Below are 20729 nucleotides of genomic sequence, written 5' to 3' on the forward strand. Positions count from 1 at the left end.
TCCTGTTCCCAAGAACTCTAAGGCTTCTTGCCACAATGATTACCACTCTGTGGCCCTCGCATCTAATCATGAAGTGCTTTGAAAGGCTGGTTATGGAACACACCAGCAGACACCCTAATAAACCTGAACTGCGGATACTTGCAAGGGTTACAAAACACAATATATATACATCAAAGCACCAGCTCCCCCGCCAAGACCTGCCTGCGCTCTCGGCCCTGCCTTATATCAGAGTCCCGGGCAGAGTTTAGCAAGCAGGAGCAGGTATGAGCAATTAGTTAATTATTTGGACATGTCTTTTCTTACAAGCTGTCCCACAGTTTCATCACAGTATGACACCAGATAAAGGGGCGTTAATACTTTAGGGGTGGGGCAGAGGAGAAGTAAAAAACACAGACAACTGTGTTCTCTCATGTTTAAACCTGACACAGCAAGACAGCAGCCATTCCTGAACTAAACTGACTGAGGTAGAGGTAAGATTATTTTATTTTTTTAAGATATAAACTGTATTTGATTAACTTCCCATTTATAAGAAGCATTACCTTAATCAACTTTCCTTTTTAATGTAGAACAAAGGAAATTGTGATTTTTTATATGAATATGTTGTATCAATATCCAATTAAATATAAGTAGCTACTCGAGAGGATTGCATATGTTATTGCCTATCATGAGGCATTAAAAAAACATGTATATCTGGTTTCTAGAGGTGTCAGCGTAATTTGCCCAATGTGGCCAATAGTGTAAAGGCAATGTCAGGAGAGCTGCACATTGCTGGGGGGGGAAAAGTAATTTTCATTATTGTATATTTACAGTGCCTTCAGAAAGTATTCACCCCGCTTGACTTTGTCTACATTTTGTTGTGTTACACCCTGAATTTAAATTGGATACAATTTCGATTTTTATTCACTGGCTTACACACTATACCTCATAATATCAATGTTTTTTGCAATAAAAAAAAAATGAATCTGAAATGTCTTGTCAACTATTCAACCCCTTTGTTATGGCAAGCCTAAATTAAGTTCAGGAGTAAATATATGTTTAACAAGTCACATACTAGGTTGCATGGACTGACTTTAAAACAATTACAGAGTTGAATGGCTATGATGGGAGAAAACTAAGGATGGATCAACAACATTGTAATTACTCCACAATACTAACCTAATTGACAGTGTTAAAAGAAGGAAGTCTGTACAGAGTAAAACATATTCCAAAATGTGAATCCTGTTTGCAAGAAGGCACTAAAGTAATACTGCAAAAGATGTGGCAAAGCAATTAACTTTTTTTTGGGGGGGGGGGGGGGGATTCCAATACAACACATTACTGAGTACCACTCTCCATATGTTCAAGCATAGTGGTGGCTGCATCATGCTATGTTTTTTTTGTTTTTTTTATGCTTGTAAGCAGGACAATAACCTAAAACACAAGACCAGATCTACACTGGAGTTGCTTACCAAGAAGACAGTGCATGTTCCTGAGTTGCCAAGTTACAGTTTTGACTTAATTAAATCTACTTGCAAATTTATGGCAAGACCTGAAAATGGTTGTCAAGCAATGATCAACAACAAATTTGACAGAGCTTGAAGAATTTTGTAAATAATAATGGGCAAATGTTGCACAATACATGTGTGGAAAGCTCTTAGACTTACCCAGAAAGACTCACACTAGTGACGCCTCAAGGCACGGCATCTCAGTGCTTGAGGCGTCACTACAGACACCCTGGTTCGTATCTAGGTTGTATCACATCCGGCTGTGATCGGGAGTCCCATAGTGCATAGCCCGCAATTGGCCCAGCGCCCACCAGGTTTGGCCAGAGTAGGCCATCATTGTAAATAAGAATTTGTTCTCAACTGACTTGCCTAGTTAAATAAGGTTAGATGTTTTTGTTTTTTTACAAAAAATGATAATCACTGCCAATTACTTTCTATAAAGTATTGACTAAGGGGTGTGAATACTCTTGTTAATGAGATATGTATTTCTGTATTTCATTTTCAATACATTTGCAAAATTAAAAATGTTTTAACTTTGTAATTATGGGCTATTGTGTGTGTAGATGGGTAAGAATTTTGTACAATTTTATTCATTTTGATTTCAGGCTGTAACAGCCAAATGTGGAATAAGTCAAAGGGTATGAATACTTTCTGAAGACACTGTACATGCTCATAGTTGAGCAATTCACTCTTTTGCTTAAATAGCATGAGCTATGAATTCATTATTGTAATGCGTTGTCACTCCCAACATCAAATCTTTTCAAATAATTGTAGTGTTGGGAACAGAAGTAGGGGTCACATTATATTTGATGGCAGGCCACAAATGGTTGCTGAAAGGTATTTACCTATCTTGATGGCTGCCCCTCAGACAGCTTTCCTCCTATACATAATTTATGTCTTGCTATGTCTCTGTCTAATCTCCACTGAGTGTACAAAACATTAGGAACACCTTCCTACTATTAAGTTGCACCCCCTTTTGCCCACAGAACAGCCTCAATTCGTTGGGGCGTGGACTCTACAATGTGTAGGGATGCTGGCCCATGTTTCGGGTGGTGGACCATTCTTAATTCACATGGGAAACTGTTGAGTGTTAAAAACCCAAGCAGTGTTGCCGTTCTTGACACACTCAGACCAGTGCGCCTGGCACCTACTAACATACCCCTTTCAAAGGCACTTTAATATTTTGTCTTGCCCATCCACCCTCCATTCATGTCTCATAAAAAGTCTCCTGCCCTTCATCTACACTGATTTGAAGTGGATTAACAGGTGACCTCAAGGGATCATAGATTTCACCTGGTCAGTTTTGTACACTCAGTGTATATTGTTACTATGCAAATGGATGACACAACACAGGATGTGACTTTTTGTTTCTGTGCAGAGTATGAAACAACCTGTTTGACATCATTTTACCCCGCTGGCATAAATAGGGTACTGGCTATCAGGAATCTGGGAGTGCCTCAATTGTTGTTGGTTGGTATTGAATGGATTAGAATACCAGTTTAGAATTAATAGAATTTCCACCTTAATATATGAGAAATTGGTAGTGTCCGAATACCCATACTGCATACTTAAACTGCATACTATGTACTCATCGTTGCATAATATTTAGCACGTACCATTTAATAAAAAGTATGTCACGGCTGCAACGCAGTAGCAGCTCCTGACTGGCTGAGTAGGTCAGGCGGGACCGAGTGCAGGTAGATTTTTCCAAATTCAACAGACATGCATCGTATTAACCAGCATGATAGTAGCTCATTTCCAATTTGATTAATTTCTGTAAACTCGGAATAGAAAATAGGAATGGAGTTATAGGCCTACTCAGTCTGCTTAATCACATTCGGCCCCATAGCCCATACAGCATCTCTTCTATTTAAAAAGGACTGAAGACAGAAAAATATAATTTGGTTCCATTTCAACATATTTATTAGTTAAACCAAATGGCCTAGTACACAAAGCAAAACACTTCAAATGTTCAAATCGAAAGGTTGTTGCACAGGAAAAACGTGGACAGTCGGGTGCATCTCAAATTCAGAACCGCGTGACAGCAACATAATAAACTAAAGCACAGATCATTGAGAACGAGATCAGAATGACTGCTAAGGCTTGATCCATAAAGTAAATAAATAGGTAGCCTAGACTAAATTTAAACAAGCCATATGTTCAAATCAAAAGGCCTGGTTCAAAAATGACATCAATAACACAGCCGCATCCCAAGTCCCCGGTGCAGGCACATTCAGAAATCAAACGATGCTTTAGTAGGCCTATTTAGTTTAAAAAGCTCAGAGGAAGGCCAAGCGAACAATAACTTTTCAATGAGAAAACAGAAATCCACTTTGGATTAAAAAATAAATAAAACTTGTTTTCAAAGAAGTAGCCTACGATGCAATACTCGTGATCATTTTAAGGAAAACAAAAACTACTTAGCCTACATTTGAACACTACCACAGAACCTTCGCTATTTGGCATCTTCACAATTAAGTAGCCTAATTTTGTTTGGCTATTTGAAGAGACCTGGGGCCTTTCACTCGCAGCCCACCTCTTCCAATTCATTGTGGAATAGTGTGCATCGAATTTAAACCATATTCGATTTTCAAAAATTCACATATTAAAACATTCGATTTTCTCATACTGACAATGCGTCATGCGCGTTGTTTCCCGCTATTCGTTGATTCCGCCAGGGCATCCCCACCCATATCCTGTGGTGTAAATTAACCTACTTAAGTAAACCACTTTTACTTCACTATATTCCTAAAGAAAATTATTTACGTTTTACTCCATGCATTTTCATTACATTTTGAATGCTTGGCAGGATAGGAACAGAACATCCTGGTCATCCTTACTGGCTCTGATCTGGCGGACTCACTAAACACAAATGCTTTGTTTGTAAATTACGTTGGAGTGTGCCCCTGGCTATCCGTAAATAAAAAAATATAAATGTACAGTCTGGTTTGCTTAATATAAAGAATTTGAAATTATTTATAATTTTATTTTTGATACTTAAGTATATTGTAGCAGTTTTAAATTTGATACTTTCAAATAAAATTAAAAATGCATTTGTCACATGCGCCGAATACAAGTGTAGACCTTACCATGAAATACTTGCTTACTTAAGCCCTTAACCAACAACGCAGCTCAAGAAAGTTCAAATATTTACTAAATAAACTAAAGTAAAATATTTTAATAAAAAGTAACACAATAACGAGGCTATATACATACCGATATTGTGTCAGTGTGCGGGGGTAGAGGTTAGTCAAGGTTATTTGTACATGTAGGTAGGGCTAAAGTGACTATGCATAGATAACAAACAGGGAGTGGCAGCAGTGTAAAACAAAGAGGGGGGTGTCAATGTAAATAGTCCGGGTTGCCATTTGATTAATTGTTCAGCAGTCTTGTGGTTTGGGGGTAGAAGTTGTTAAGGAGCCTTTTGGACCCAGACTTGGTGCTCCGGTACCGCTTGCTGTGCGGTAGCAGAGAGAACAGGCTATGACTTGGATGAATGGAGTCTTTGACAATTTTTTTGTGCCTTCCTCTGACACTGCCTAGTATATAACTCCTGGATGGCAGGAAGCTTGGTCCCAGTGATATACTGGGTCGTACACACTACCTTCTGTAGCACCTTACAGTCGGATCCCGAGCAGTTGCCATACCAAGCAGTGATGCAACCGGTCAGGATGCTCTCGATGGTGCAGTTGTACAACTTTTTAAGGATCTGGGGACGCATGCCAAATCTTTTCAGTCTCCCGAGGGGGAAAGGTGTTGTCGTGCCCTCTTCACGACTGTCTTGGTGTGCTTGGACCATGATAGTTTGTTGGTGATGTGGACACCAAGGAACTTGAAACTCCCGACCCGCTCCACTACAGCCCGTCAATGTTAATGGGGGCCTGTTCGGCCCTCCTTTGCCAGTAGTCCACGATCAGCTCCTTTTGTCTTGCCCACATTGAGGGAGAGGTTGTCCTGGCACCAGACTGCCAGGTCTCATATCTCCTCCCTATAGGCTTTCTCGTTGTTGTTGATCAGGCTGTTGTGTCGTCAGCAAACTTAATGGTGTTGGAGTCGTGCTTGGCTACGCAGTTGTGGGTGAACAGGGAGTAGAGAAGGGGACTAAGCATGTACCCCTGAGAGGCCCCAGTGTTGAAGATCAGCGTGGCGGATGTGTTGTTGCTTACCCTTACCACCTGGGGGCGGCCCTTCAGGAAGTCCAGGATCCAGTTACAGAGGTAGTGTTTAGTCCCAGGGTCCTTAGCTTAGTGATGAGCTTTGTGGACACTATAGTGTAGTTGAACGCTATGGTGTTGAACGCTGAGAACACTAGACGCTGGTGCGCTATGGGAATTGGAGTGGGTCTAGTAGTCATTTCGGCACGTTCCCTTCGCTTTCTTGGGCACAGGGACTATGGTGGTCTGCTTGAAACATGTAGGTATTACAGATTGGGTCAGGGAGAGTTTTAAAATGTCAGTGAAGACACTTGCCAGTTGGTCTGCGTATTCTCTGTGTACACGTCCTGGTAATCCGCCTGGCCCCGTGGCCTTGTGAATGTTGACCTTTTTAAAGGTCTTGCTCACATCGGCTATGGAGAGCGTGATCACACAGTTGTCCGGAACAGCTGGTGCTCTCATACATGCTTCAGTGTTGCTTGCCTCGAAGCGAACATAAAAGGCATTTAGCTTGTCTGGTATGATCGAGTCACTGGGCAGCTCGCGTCTGAGTTTCCCTTTGTAATCGTTTGCAAGCCCTGCCACATCCGACGAGCGTCAGAGCCGGAGTATTAGGATTCAATCTTAGTCCTGTACTGACGCTTTGCCTGTTTAATGGTTCATCTTAGGGCATAGCGGGATTTCTTATAAGCGTCCGGATTAGTGTCCCACTCCTTGAAAGCGGGCGGATCTAGCCTTTAGCTCGGTGCAGATGTTGCCTGTAATCCATGGCTTCTGGTTGGGATATGTACACACGGTCACTGTGGGGACAATGTCGTCTATGCACTTATTGATGAAGCCGGTGACTAAGGTGGTATACTCCTCAATGTCGTTGGATAAACAACGGAACATATTCCAGTCTGTACTAGCAAAACAGTCCTGTAGCGTAGCATCGACTTCATCTGACCACTTCCGTATTGAGCTAGTCACTGGTACTTCCTACTTTAGTTTTTGCTTGTAAGCAGGAATCAAGAGGATAGAATTATATTCATGTTAACCAAATGGACGGCAAGGGAGAGCTTTGTATGTGTCTCTGTGTGTGGAGTAAAGGTGGCTAAGAGTATTCTTTCCTCAGGTTGCACATGTGACATGCTGGTAGAAATGAGGTAAAACGGATTTAAGTTGCTGCTTCTGGATGAGCATTTTCTTGTTTGCTTATGGCCTTTTACAGCTCGTTGAGAGCGGTCTTCGTGCCAGCATCAGTTTGTGGTGGTAAATAGACGGCTACGAATAATATAGATGAAAACACTCTTTGTAGATAGTGTGGTCTACAGCGTATCATGAGCTACTCTACCTACTTGATTTTTGAAATGTTGCATACTATTAAACTTTATTTTTTCACATACTCAAACAACATACTATTTAGGACGCAAGTATGGATAGGCTATTCGGACACGGCCGCTGTCTGTAGAATTTCTCTGTTCTACAGTTGCAACATTGTTTGCTTTAGTTTGTAGTCAACAGACACACCCTTCTCATCCACTCCATGATTTTCTTTGGAATTCTCTCTGTCTTTGTAACTTTGAGAGAATTGACTTTGTAGGGTGTACTTTAACCTTACAATAGTACTATAACAATTGTTATGCAGAGGTCAATGCTTTAGTAGTTTTTGGTCACATTTCTATCAGATCTTGACCCCACTGCTCACCAAACCCCCTAGATGGAGTATTCCACCAAAACTATTGCTGCTGGCTGCTTTGGGAAGATCTACAGGGAGAAGTACAATGACACCTGGGCTGCAATCAAGAAGGTGCCACACCACTTAATCAATAGGAGAGACCTGGAGAGAGAGTGTCAAGTATACAAGTGAGTATGACAGACAATGTGCTATCATGGTAGGTTGCTAAATGGTGATATCAGCCCAGAGGGAAAGTATTTTGCTCAGTGGTCTTCTTTTCATCTCTGTAGAAATATGGGAGATCTCATTTTTGTATCATTTATCTGAACTGTTTCTCCTAAGAGAATGAATTCTTGAAACTTTCTTGAGACAAATGGGCTCGGATTGAGACTTCCATTTGAGAAGCATGAGAAATAGATGAGATCTTATCATTGTATCCTCATGAGCTAATTTATTGCACCAGAAATGCCTTTTTGAGCATTAAGGAGATGCATTATAAAAATGTGCATGCATTAAACACATTCAAGTATCACAACAACAGATTCCTTAAATGTTAACAACTTTTAATGTTTAATGGGGTTGTTTTATACAACATTGTCAAACATACAAAGATAATGACTGGGAAGGGGTTAGATTGCTTTTAATACAAAATAGTATTGCTTGTAAAATATCAAAATAGTCCAAATATGGCCTTCTCTAAAATAGGTGTGAGACTGAAAGTGCTGTCATTAACCCCATATAAAAAAAGGGCTGGCGCACACAATAAATAAAGTTGGTAGAGGTGCTGACTGACGGCAAGTAAAACTGTATGCTATTTAAAAATAGAGTCCAACACTATATACAGGCTCCCAGTAATTTATTGGGTAAACCACAAACGTTTCGCCACCCTATTTAGACAGAGCCAAAGTGGAAAACTCCCTGAAAAATGCCTGGGGGAGATGTCTAAAAGGTTGTCAGTTAGCACCTACCAGCTCATAACTGGTACAAACTGTACCAACTTCACACTTAGCGAAACTCTGTATAAATACTGAAGTCTGAAATTGAAGGTGTCATCACTAACCCGTGAACACTTGAACAGATGATTGTAAACATCTTACATGTGTCAAAATGGACCTGGGGTTCACCTGAAATGCAGATTAACCCAAATGAAATTCCATAATTTATAGGGATTAGGGCTGGGAATTGCCAGGGACCTCGTGATACGATATGTTTTTGCGATTCTCACTATTCTATATGTATTGTAATTCCATACTGAGATTTTATTTCGATTCGGTATTCCAAACATATTGTTCACCGACCATATGTCTGCTGCAGAGAGATGAGAGAGCCATGCGAAAACAAGTTTTGATCAGTCACGGAAATAAGTGATGAGAAAAAAATTGGCTCCCTTTTTAAAAAGAAGCGTTTTGGTGCAGGTACAGCCAACTAGCGCACAAAATTATATTGCGACATTGTCAAAACGATACAATATAGTGTCAAAGATTATATCCCGATATTTAACTGTATAGATGCTTAGCTTTATTACTATTAGGGTTGTCCTGATGCCAAAATATTACCCACAAAACAATGCATGTATAATGAGTATGATGGGAGACAGAGTGCTGGTTTCAAGCGCAGGGCTCAGTAGGTGTTTTATTTGGTAAAGGAAGACACAGGTGGCAGGGTCCAGGGACAGGCAGAAGGTCAACAGGCCAAAAACCTTGTCAGTGAGGATGGCCAAAAACTACAACACACGGGAGGACTAATATGGAAATAAACAGTGCCCTGACTAGAATGTGTACAAACACAATACCTCACAATGATGGAGTGTAATGAACTGAACTAAATAATGTGTGTAAATGACATACAGGTGTGTGAACAGGTGATCAGAATTCAGGTGATTGGGATCTGGAGAGTGAGCTGCGTTCAGAGGATCTGTGTGTTTGAGAGTGTGAGTTGGAAGCAGAAGTTACAGCATGTGAAAGTATCACGATCCTACTGCAGAACTTTTTTATCACTGATATCCACATCTTGTATCAATATAACACTGGATTTTACCTCACGCTATTCACAAACTGTATATGACTGTGGTAGCTGCTGTTGTTGTGTGAGTGGTGGTTACGGTGTCTGCCATGGTCTCTGGAGCCCAGGCTGTCTCATCTGTAGACCATTTCCCCGCTCTCTCTCTCTGAGTGGTGCCAGTGGTGGGAATACAAATGCTCTGTCACATGCTCCCTCTCTGGCCTCTAGATCACCAGGCTGCTCGTTATGGCGCACACGTGCACCTGTGCATCATCAGACTCACTTGGACTCCATCCCTTCCTTGATTACCTTCCCTTTATATGTCACTCCCTTTGGTTCCTTCCCCAGGCGTTATTGTTTATGTGTCATGTCTGCATTCATGGTTCTTATTTTGTATTATGGTGTGTTTATTTATTAAAACACACACTCCCTGAACTTGCTTCCCGACTCTCAGCACACATCGTCACAGAATAACGCCACACCTAAGGGAAGCATCAGGGAGTGTTTTTTGTCAGGTGGAATGACGTCGGGTCTGGGAGCCGCTACAATCTTTCATCCCTCCGCCAGCTCGCCAGGCTCCGCCATCCTCCCCTGCCTCCGCCAGGCTCCCCTGCCTCCGCCAGGCTCCCCTGCCTCCGCCGGCTCTTGTGCCTCAGCCGGATCGCCATGCTCCCCTGTCTCAGCCGGTTTGTCAGGTTACCGTACATCAGCAGGGGTGACGGTCCGCTCCTGATCCCCGGGGTCGTCCCTTTGGTTGGCCACCTGCGACTGGAGCCGAATGCGCCGGGGAGGGTATACCGTCACGTATGCTTTCTCCCCGGCACTCTAGGTTGTCATGCTCCCTGCTCAGCCAGATTGCTAGGTTTCCAGCACCTCAGCAGAGGTGACCAGTCCGCTCCAGATCCCCGGGATCGCCATTTTGGTCTGCAGCTAGAGCAGCGTGTCGGGGAGGGTGTACTTCCTCTCCGGCCTCTAGGTCACCAGGCTGCTCATTATGGCGCACACCTGTCACCATCGTTACGCGCACCTGTGCATCAGACTCACCTGGAATCCAGCACTTCTCTGATTACCTTCCTTTATACGTCACTCCCTTTAGTTCCTTCCCCAGGCGTTATTGTTCCTGTGTCGTGTCTGTGCGTTGTTCGTGTTTATTATTTTGTCTTATGTTGTGTTTTATTTATTAAAACACTCACTCCCTGAACTTGCTTCCCAACTCTCAGCGCACATCGTTCCATGCTCTAGCTTAACAGCATCTGTATGTAATAGAACATACGTTTGGCATAGAGGAACTAGGTCACTACATCTGCTTGGATAAAATAGTAGCTAGCAAGATGGAGATCAGAGGTTCTTTTAAATAAATGCATTTCACAAGTGGCTAGTTTTCATCAACTATCTTCAGTAAAACCACAGCAAAGGTTTTGCCTGCAAACGTTTTTTTATTGTATTATTTTTATTTCACCTTTATTTAACCAGGTAGGCTAGTTGAGAACAAGTTCTAGTTTACAACTGCGACCTGGCCAAGATAAAGCAAATCAGTGCAACACAAACGACGACAGTGTTAAACATGGAATAAACAAACATACAGTCAATAACACAATAGAAATGGTGTGTATATATACAGTGTGTGCAAATGACGTAGGGCAATAAATAGGTCATAGTTGTGAAATAATTACAGTTTAGCAAATAAACACTGGAGTGATAGATGTGCAAGTAGAGATACTGGGGTGCAAAGGAGCAAAAATAAATAACAGTATGGGGATGAGGTAGTTGGATGGGCTATTTACAGATGGGCTATGTGCAGTGATCTGTGAGCTGCTCTGACAGCTGGTGCTTAAAGTTAGTGAGGGAGAGTCTCTAGCTTCAGTGATTTTTGCAATTCGATCCAGTCATTGGCAGCAGAGAACTGAAAGGAAAGGCATCCAAAGGAGGAATTGGCTTTGGGGGTGACCAGTGAAATATACCTGCTGGAGCACGTGCTGCTATGGTGACCAGTGAGCTGAGATTAGGCAGGGCTTTACCTAGCAAAGACTTATAGATGACCTGGAGCCAGGGGGTTTGGTGACGAATATGAAGGGAGGACCAGCCAACAAGAGCATACGAGAGCATACAGGTCACAGTGGTGGGTAGTATAGTCACTTTGGTGACTAAATGGATGGCACTGTGATAGACTGCATCCAATTTGCTGAGTAGAGTGTTGGAGGCTATTTTGTAAATGACATCGCCGAAGTCAAGGATCGGCAGGATAGTCAGTTTTACGAGGGTATGTTTGGCAGCATGAGTGAAGGATGCTTTGTTGCCAAATAGGAAGCCAATTCTAGATTCAATTTTGGATTGGAGATGCTTAATGTGAGTCTGGAAGGAGAGACTTTGGTTTGCCTGGTGATTTGTTGGGAGAGTTGTCTGTCTGAAGAGGACCCACCCGGAAAAAAATATCCCTTACCAAAGATGCCAAAATAGTCCGACATTGAAATCAGACCCTAGTCACTTGCCCAGGGTCGGATTTTCTAGACTACTGTTATGCATGTTTATAGCCTAATGTTATATTTGTATTATCTTCCATAGACTCAATGTCACCCCAACAGGGTGTAGGGTGTTTCAATTCAATTAACCTTTATTCCCTGAGGGAACTTCATGTGTGGTGACATGACGGACTGACCTGGCAACAGAGTAGCCCGAGTCCTGTGAGAACGGAGTCCAGGAGTGAGGTGTGTAGTGCGTTCCTTTTCCCAGGGAGGAAGCAGAGGAGCCTGGGGTGTAGGGTTCCCCCATGGAGGGGGGGGCATGTCTAGATGCTGTTAACTGAAGCTCGTGTCCACAGAGCAGGGGCTGGTGCATCTGGGGGTAAGTGCTAGCATCCCTGCTGCCACAGCCAGTTATCTCAGAGGACAGCTTCCGCCTGATATCCGAAGACTGCACAGAAACAATGAGAAGAGCGAATTAGGTAGATACATTACACAAAAGCAGGCAATGAGTCTCAAGCATGAGGGACCATAAAGGTAAATCATAAATATTACATGAAAATTATGGTTGTGATAAGCCTCACGTCAGAGCCTCCTGTAGGCACAGTCTGGGCTGTGTATGAGCCATTCATCAGGTCATAATAGTTCTTCCTCTACTGGCCTGCAGATACACACACTCGCACACAGACAAACATGTCTATAAAAAAATATATATAACTTTATTTGTCACATACACATGGTTGGCAGATGTTAATGAGAGTGTAGCGAAATGCTTGTGCTTCTAGTTCGACCATGCAGTAATATCTAACAAGTAATCTAACCGAAAAATTTCACAACAACTACCCTATACACACAAGTGTAAAGGAATGAATAAGAATATGTACATAAAAATATATGAATGAGCGATTGCCGAACAGCATAGGCAAAATGCAGGAGATGGTATAGAGTACAGTATATACATATGAGATGAGTAATGTAGGGTATGTAAACATTATTAAAGTGGCATTGTTTTAAAGTGGCTAGTGATACATTTATTACATACATTTTTCATTATTAAAGTGGCTAGAAATGAGTTTGTATGTTGGCAGCAGCCACTGTTTTTCAGTCTCGGTCACAGCTTTGATGCACCTGTACTGACTTTGCCTTATGGATGATAGCGGGGTGAACAGGCAGTGACTCGGGTGGTTGTTGTCCTTGAGGATCTTTTTGGCCTTCCTGTAACATCGGGTAATGTAGGTGTCCTGGAGGGCAGGTAGATTGCCCCCGGTGATGCGTTGTGCAGACCCCACTACCCTCTGGAGAGCCTTACGGTTGTGGGCAGAGCAGTTGCCGTACCAGGCGGTGATACAGCCTGACAGGATGCTCTCGATTGCATCTGTAAAAGTTTGAGTGCTTTTGGTGACAACGAATTTCTTCAGCCTCCTGAGGCGCTGCTGCACCTTCTTCACCATGCTGTCTGTATGGGTGGACCATTTCAGTTTGTCCGTGATGTGTACGCTGAGGAACTTAACTTTCCACCTTCTCCACTACTGTCCCGTCGATGTGGATAGGGGGCTGCTCCCTCTGCTGTTTCCTGAAGTCCACAATCATCTCCTTTGTTTTGTTGACGTTGAGTGTGAGGTTATTTTCCTGACAACACACCTCCTCCCTGTAGGCCGTCTAGTCATTGTTGGTAATCAAGCCTACCATTGTAGTGTCGTCTGTGGACCTATTGGAGTGGGTCTAGGGTGTCAGGTAGGGTGGAGGTGATATGGTCCTTTACTAGTCTCTCGGAGCACTTCATGATGACGGAAGTGAGTGCTACGGGGCGATAGTCATTTAGGTCAGTTACCTTCGCTTTCTTAGCATGTGGGAACAGCAGACTGGGATAAGGATGACTGAATATGTCCGTAAACACACCAGCCAGCTGGTCTGTGCATGCTCTGAGGACGCGGCTGGGGATGCCGTCTGGGCCGGCAGCCTTGCGAGGGTTAACACGTTTAAGTGTTTTACTCACGTTGTCTGCAGTGGAGGAGATCCTGCAGGTTTTGGTAGCGGGCCGTGTCAGTAGCACTGTGTTGTCCTCAAAGTGAGCAAAGAAGCTGTTTAGTTTGTCTGGGAGCAAGACATCGTGGTCCGCGACGGGGCTGATTTTCCTTTTGTAATCCGTGATTGACTGTAGACCCTACCACATACCTGTTGTCTGAGCCGTTGAATTGTGATTCTACTTTGTCTCTATACTGACGCTTAGCTTGTTTGATTGCCTTGCGGAGGGAATAGCTACACGGTTTGTATTCGGTCATGTTTCCAGTTTTGCACGAATGCTGCCATCAATCCACGGTTTCTGGTTGGGGAATGTTTTAATAGACGCTGTGGGTACAACATCAGTGATGCACTTGCTAATAAACTCGCTCACCAAATCAGCGTATTCATCATTGTTATTGTCCGACGCTATGTGGAACATATCCCAGTCCACGTGATCAAAGCAATCTTGAAACTGGTCCGACCAATCGCTGTTCCGATTGGTCGGACCAGCGTTGAACAGATCTGAGCACGGGCGCTTCCTGTTTTAGTTTCTGTCTATAGGCTGGGAGCAACAAAATGGAGTCGTGGTCAGATTTTCCGAAAGGAGGGCGGGAGAGGTCTTTATATGCATCGCGGAACAATGATCCAGGGTTTTGCCAGCCCGGGTCGCGCATTCGATATGCTGATAAAATTTAGGGAGCCTTGTTTTCAGATTAGCCTTATTAAAATCCCCAGCTACAATAAATGCAGCCTCAGGATATGTGGATTCTAGTTTACATAGAGTCAAATTAAGTTCTTTCAGGGCCATCGATGTGTCTGATTGGGGCGGGATATACACGACTGTGATTATGAGCGAAGAGAATTCTCTTGGTAGATATTGCGGTCGCTATTTGATTGTAAGGAATTATAGGTCAGTTCCTGTATGTTGTGATGATCACACCACGTCTCGTTAATCATAAGGCATACATCCTCGCTCTTCTTACCAGAGAGATGTTTGTTTCTGTCGGCACAATGCGTGAAGAAGCCAGGTGGCTGTACCGACTCTGATGACGTATCCCTAGTGAGCCATGTTTCCGTGAAACAAAGAACGTTACAGTCTCTGATGTCTCTCTGGAAGGCAACCCTTGCTCGGATTTCGTCTACCTTGTTGTCAAGAGACTGGTCATTGGCGAGTAGTATGCTCTGGAGCGGTGCGCCCGTCTACGGAGCCTGACCAGAAGACAGCTTCGTCTGCCACTTCTGCTGCGCAGTTGTTTTGGGTCGCCGGCTGAGATCTGATCCATTGTCCTGGGTGGTGGACCAAACAGATGATCCGCTTCGGGAAAGTCGTATTCCTGGTCGTTATGTTGGTGAGTTGACGTTGCTCTTATATCCAATAGTTCCTCCCGACTGTATGTAATAAAACCTCATATTTCCTGGGGTAACAATGTAAGAAATAACACATAAAAAAACAAAATACTGCATAGTTTCCTAGGAACACGAAGTGAGGCGGCTATCACTGTCTCTATATGACAAGGTTGTCATATAAAGAAATGTAAAAACTTTCCAGTACAAAGATATCGAGTACAATAATTTCTCATGTCTCTATGACACAACTCTATGCATCGTGTAAAAAAGGCCATTCTGTTCCTCCTCTCTAGTCTCTAGCTACCCAGCTTTCCCGCAGTCCCCTTCGTCCTGTTAGTTTGGTAGCTGATGCATTGTAAATGTTAATCATAAGAACTAGCCTAAACACATTGGCACTGACAGTTAAAATTGTCAACACTAAATAGACACTTGTTAACTAGCTAGCTATACATTTCACGATTGCAGAGGTAAGAATAAACAGTCTATCAGCCTGGTCTCATAGACCAGACGTAACATAGTAAATGTAAATCCAGGACACTCAAATTAGAATATGTTACATTTGGTATGGTTACATAAGACAGAAGGTTACTTCTGGCAAAAACAAAATGAGGGTGGTTAGTCGGGGTTGATGGGTAGGGGTATAACGCAAACCTCTAACAACCTGAAAGTTGCGTGTTTGAATCTCATCACGGAAGACATTAGCATTTTAGCAAATTATCAACTTTGAAACTACTTAGAATTTTAGCTAACCCTTCCCCTAACCCCTAGCCTAGCTAACATTAGTCACCTAGCTAGCTATATCTAAAAACAATATTTAAAAAAAATGGTTAGCTGCTAGCTAAATAGCTACTCAGTTTGATATAGCAAGTTAGCTTGCTTGCTAGCTGGATAGTTGGCAAACAACCTAGCTAGCTAAAGTTAGTTTGAGAAAATATGTTAATCTCTGGTAGCAAGATAAGTTAAGTAGGTGACTTTAGCTAATAAATAGTTAAATTTACAGCATTTGCTGTTCGGACACTATCGTTAGTTAGCTAGTCAAGGTGAGCCAAAGAATCTACCTAGCTAACATTACATTTTGTTAATGTAGCTAGCTAGTTATCTAAATCATAACTAGTGGGTTGAAAATATTGTTATACTAACATTAGCCAGCTAGCTAAACACAGCTAACGTTAGCAATTTGCAATTCATACAATATGTTACAAATTTGAAAATACATATGTTGTGAATTTGTATGATATGGATAACATTAGCTAGTGTTAGCCACCTAACGTTAGATATACTGTGTACATTGTTCCCTTACCCAAGTTTTTTGAAGTCTTTTAGTAGTCTACTTTGTTGAAAATGTTGAAGTCTTCTCGTTGAAATCACGGCTAATATTGTGTAGAGGCTTGATAATTGAAAAGACTACAGTGAGTGAATCTCTAGTGAGCTAGATAACTCGCACTGAAATTTAAAAAATCCTGCCCGAACGTGATGTGGTTGTGGGCCAGTTGCAGCAGTTGGTCACGAAAGAAATGCAGCAATGAGAATATTATGTGAAAACAGACATGTTTGAGAAGGAGCATACAAATAATTGCAGTCATAATATAGTCAAATCAAGTTTTATTTCAGATCTAGCTGTAATCGCATTGTCTCATGCATGGAGACCTGTACAGGTGAATTCAATTATTTAAGATAATTTAGATCTATTACTACCGATTATTTGATTTGAATAAAACGAATATGAGCTACACGACATAACCAAAGGTATGTGTAATACTTATTTTCCACCATAATTTGCAAATTAATTAATTAAAACTCCTACAATGTGATTTTCCTTTTTTTCTTTTTTTTTCTCATTTTGTCTGTCATAGTTGAAGTGCACCTATGATGAAAATTACAGGCCTCTCATCTTTTTAAGTGGGAGAACTTGCACAATAGGTGTCTGACTAAATACTTTTTTGCCCCACTGTATATAGTGTATGTGGTTGTTTCTAGACATTTTTAAAAAAAAATAAGAAAATGATCTGTGTCTCATTTTGGTGTTAAAGTGAGCTCATTTTTGTCTATGGTAAAAAATATATATACATTTATCCTTTATTTAACTAGGCAAGTCCGTTAAGAACAATGACGTCCTATACGGCCAAACCCGGACGACGCTGGGACAATTGTGCGCAGCCCTATGGGACTCCCAATCACGGAGAGTTGTGATACAGCCTAGATTCGAACCAGGGTGTCTGTAGTGACGTATCAAGCACTGAGATGCAGTGGCTTAGACCGCTGCACCACTTGGGAGCCCAGTGGGAAACAAAGGGGGAAAATATGATCTCTTCTTGGATTTTGCTTTACTGATGATGAGGGTGCTGATGAAGGTCACTACATAAGTGATTAGTTGTGCTGTCTGTAGACTCCAATCCCCTCATAACCCTTTCTCACCATTTTCTTTCACACTTTCTCTGTGACCTGGGACTCCAGTAAGGCAATTCATCCTAACATAGTGAAGCTTCTGGGTAATCCAACACTCAAGGACTCTAAGTGGATCATCCCCATGGAGTTCATCTTTGGAGAAGAACTGGAGACAACCATCTTCAAATCACAAAAATCTCAAATCCAGGTAGGCTTATGAATCCCACTGCTGCTACCAAACATGCATGTGAAAGTGTTGATGAAGGTTCACATAGAAAAACTCTAAATATATTTGATAAATAAGTATCTAAGCATACAGGATTTTCAGGGTGCCTTCCATACCTATTACAAAAAAGTGCAAGTTAACTCATCAGTTGATTATGAAAGCCTTTGATCTCCCACAGTTAACTCCATCTGTAAAGGCCACCATCATCACAGGCATGTGTGAAGGACTACTTCACCTACACAGCAAAGATATCGTCCATCAGGACCTCAAGCCTGAGAACATCATGGTGAGACAGGCATTAAAATAATTTTTGTGGTTTTAATGTTCTTCATTTAATGATGCAAGACTTTAGAAGCAGTTGTTCACCTGTTGTTGGGAATAAAGGACATTGTCACACTAAATGCTTAGATTAGATATAAAACAATCTTTTTTCATCCCTCTCAAATGATCTCTTCCAGGTAGAACATGACACTCACCGAGCTGTGATCATTGATATGGGGCTGGCCAAATTCTTCCGCAATGGCCTAAATTCTGCTGTGGATATGGGCAACGAGGCCTACTCTTCCCCAGAGGTCCTGCAGAGGCGGGGCCAACGAGACCAGCGTTCAGACGTGTGGGCTATGGGTAAAATCATTGCTGAGCTCTGTGCCAGAGTTAGGCTGCACACCCCTAGTGTCTGTCCGGCTATGATCTATGAAATCCTCAGTCTCCAAGGCCAGCAGTACTGTAATGCTGTCTGTAGGATGGTGCAGAGCGACCCCACAGTGCGAGCCACCATGGCCGGGATCATGCCAGAGATGCGAAGGGCAGGGGGAGGTGGCAACACCGGGGAGCAACAAAGAGGACATCTTCCGACACCCTTTCCTCACACTGAGGTAAAAGACACATCGCCACGTCCTCATGCTCCCCCGCTATCAAGAGCTGAGTGCACAGCCTTGCCAAAGATTGAGGTCAAGACGACACTGCAACCACAACCCATACAGCGGTCACCTTCCCCGGCAAGATGGGAGCATGCAGCCTTGCCAATGACTGAGGTCAAGATGACACTGCAACCACAACTCGCACAGCGGTCACCTTCCCCGGCAAGATGGGAGCATGCAGCCTTGCCAATGACTGAGGTCAAGACGACACTGCAACCACAACCTGTACAGCGGTCACCTTCCCCGGCAAGATGGGAGCATGCAGCCTTGCCAATGACTGAGGTCAAGACGACACTGCAACCACAACCTGTACAGCGGTCACCTTCCCCGGCAAGATGGGAGCATGCAGCCTTGCCAATGACTGAGGTCAAGACGACACTGCAACCACAACCTGTACAGCGGTCACCTTCCCCGGCAAGATGGGAGCATGCAGCCTCTCCAAAGCCTGAAGTCAAGAACTCACCATCTCCCCTTCCAAAGGTAGACCAGGGTAATGCACTGGTGGTTCCATCAGGCATGGTTCAACCCAGTCAAGATGTCATGAAACAACTTCTCTTCAAAGAGGCCCCAAAGGGTCTCCCATGCCCACTCCCCACAACGGGAAAGGTGCGAATCCGCCGCTATGAGCAAAGGAATGGGGAAGTGGAGACTTGGGAGCAAAATGAGGTAGAGACTGAAGGAGGGAGGATAGTCAAGTTTGAGAATGTGATGTTTAACAACAAGTCATAAGTAGGTTATTGAGAGGTTGTGAAATAGTTGGGAATTGATTTGACTCTGCTTCTGAAATAGTTGGGAGTTGATTTGACTCTGGTCACTCTCCTTCCATCCTTCATTGTAAAAGTCTGACATGTTTATGGAGAGGGGGAAGAGTATATTTGGGAGGTGGGATAAACTAATGGAAGAATTCTAATGTCCAGTGAAACTATACCGGACGTACTGTGCCTAAAAACAAAGCGACACAATATCCCACTACGTGAGACCAAAATATATATATATTAACAACAAATGTTGTCTTGCACTGGTAAGAAGGAAACCTTGGAGTTTGTTAAGGTTGAGTAAGGACTTAGGGATGATCTTGAAAGTACTATCACTTCTTCTAATGCTACATCATGTTACAATGTTGCTCATGTGGTTAGGTGACAGTGTACAGAGGCAGCTGGAATCAAGTAACTATCTTTGAATGGTTTTGAAACCTTTTTGTTTTGGGAAACTTATCCCTGTTTGCTAATCAGTTGTCTCTTTAGCTCTATATCATACATTTGACTGTGTGCATACAGTACCAGTCAAAAGTTTTGGGCACACCTACTCATTCCAGGGTTTTCCTTCATTTGTACTATTTTCGACATCGTAGAATAATAGGGAAGACATCAACACTATGAAATAACACATGGAATTATGTAGTAACCAAAAAAGTGTTAGACAAATCAAAATATATTTTACATTTAATATTCTTCAAAGTAGCCACCCTTAGCCTTTGACAGCTTTGCACACTCTTGGCATTCTCTCAACCAGCTTCACCTGGAATGTTTTTCCAACAGTCTTGAAGGAGTTCCCATATATGCTGAGCACTTGTTGGTTGCTTTTCCTTCACTCTGCAGTCCAACTCAATCCAAACCTTCTCAATTGGGTTGAGCTTGGGTGCTTGTGGGGGCCAGGTCATCTGATGCAGCATTGCTCTCCTTCTTGGTCAAATAGCCATTACACAGCCTGGAGGTGTATTGTATCATTGTCCTGTTGGGAAAACAAATGATAGACCCATAAAGCGCAAACCAGATGGGATGGCGTATCGCTGCAGAATGCTGTGGTAGGCGTGCTGGTTAATTGTGCCTTAAATTCTAAATAAATCCGTGTCACAAGCAAAGCACCCCCACAACATCACACATCCTCCTCCATGCTTCACGGTGGAAACTACACATCCAGAGATCTAATGAAATTATTCTCTGCAGCAGAGGTAACTGAGTCTTCCTTTCCTGTGACAGTGCTCATAAGAGCCAGTTTCATCATAGAGCTTGATGGTTTTTGCGACTGACTGCACTTGAAGAAACTATCGTGAAGTTCTTGAAATGTTCCGTATTGACTGACCTTCATGTCT

At 42.8% G+C, this 20729-nt stretch overlaps 1 protein-coding gene across 1 annotated transcript in view; it reads left to right on the forward strand.

Annotated features, from left to right (window-relative positions):
• The first annotated feature begins 378 nt into the window (after nucleotides 1-378).
• The window catches only part of LOC135519671 (uncharacterized), a 33516-nt gene continuing 13165 nt past the window's right edge, over nucleotides 379-20729 (forward strand). Inside the window, exons 1-6 of the mRNA XM_064944909.1 lie at nucleotides 379-470; nucleotides 7338-7483; nucleotides 17561-17699; nucleotides 17896-18003; nucleotides 18176-19359; nucleotides 20495-20588. Of these exons, the coding sequence (XP_064800981.1) occupies nucleotides 7338-7483; nucleotides 17561-17699; nucleotides 17896-18003; nucleotides 18176-19359; nucleotides 20495-20588 (1671 nt within the window). The 5' untranslated portion in view covers nucleotides 379-470. The remainder of the gene's footprint in view (nucleotides 471-7337; nucleotides 7484-17560; nucleotides 17700-17895; nucleotides 18004-18175; nucleotides 19360-20494; nucleotides 20589-20729) is intronic.

This window comes from Oncorhynchus masou, chromosome 29 (genome assembly GCF_036934945.1).
Source record: "Oncorhynchus masou masou isolate Uvic2021 chromosome 29, UVic_Omas_1.1, whole genome shotgun sequence".
Taxonomy (NCBI): Eukaryota; Metazoa; Chordata; class Actinopteri; order Salmoniformes; family Salmonidae; genus Oncorhynchus; species Oncorhynchus masou.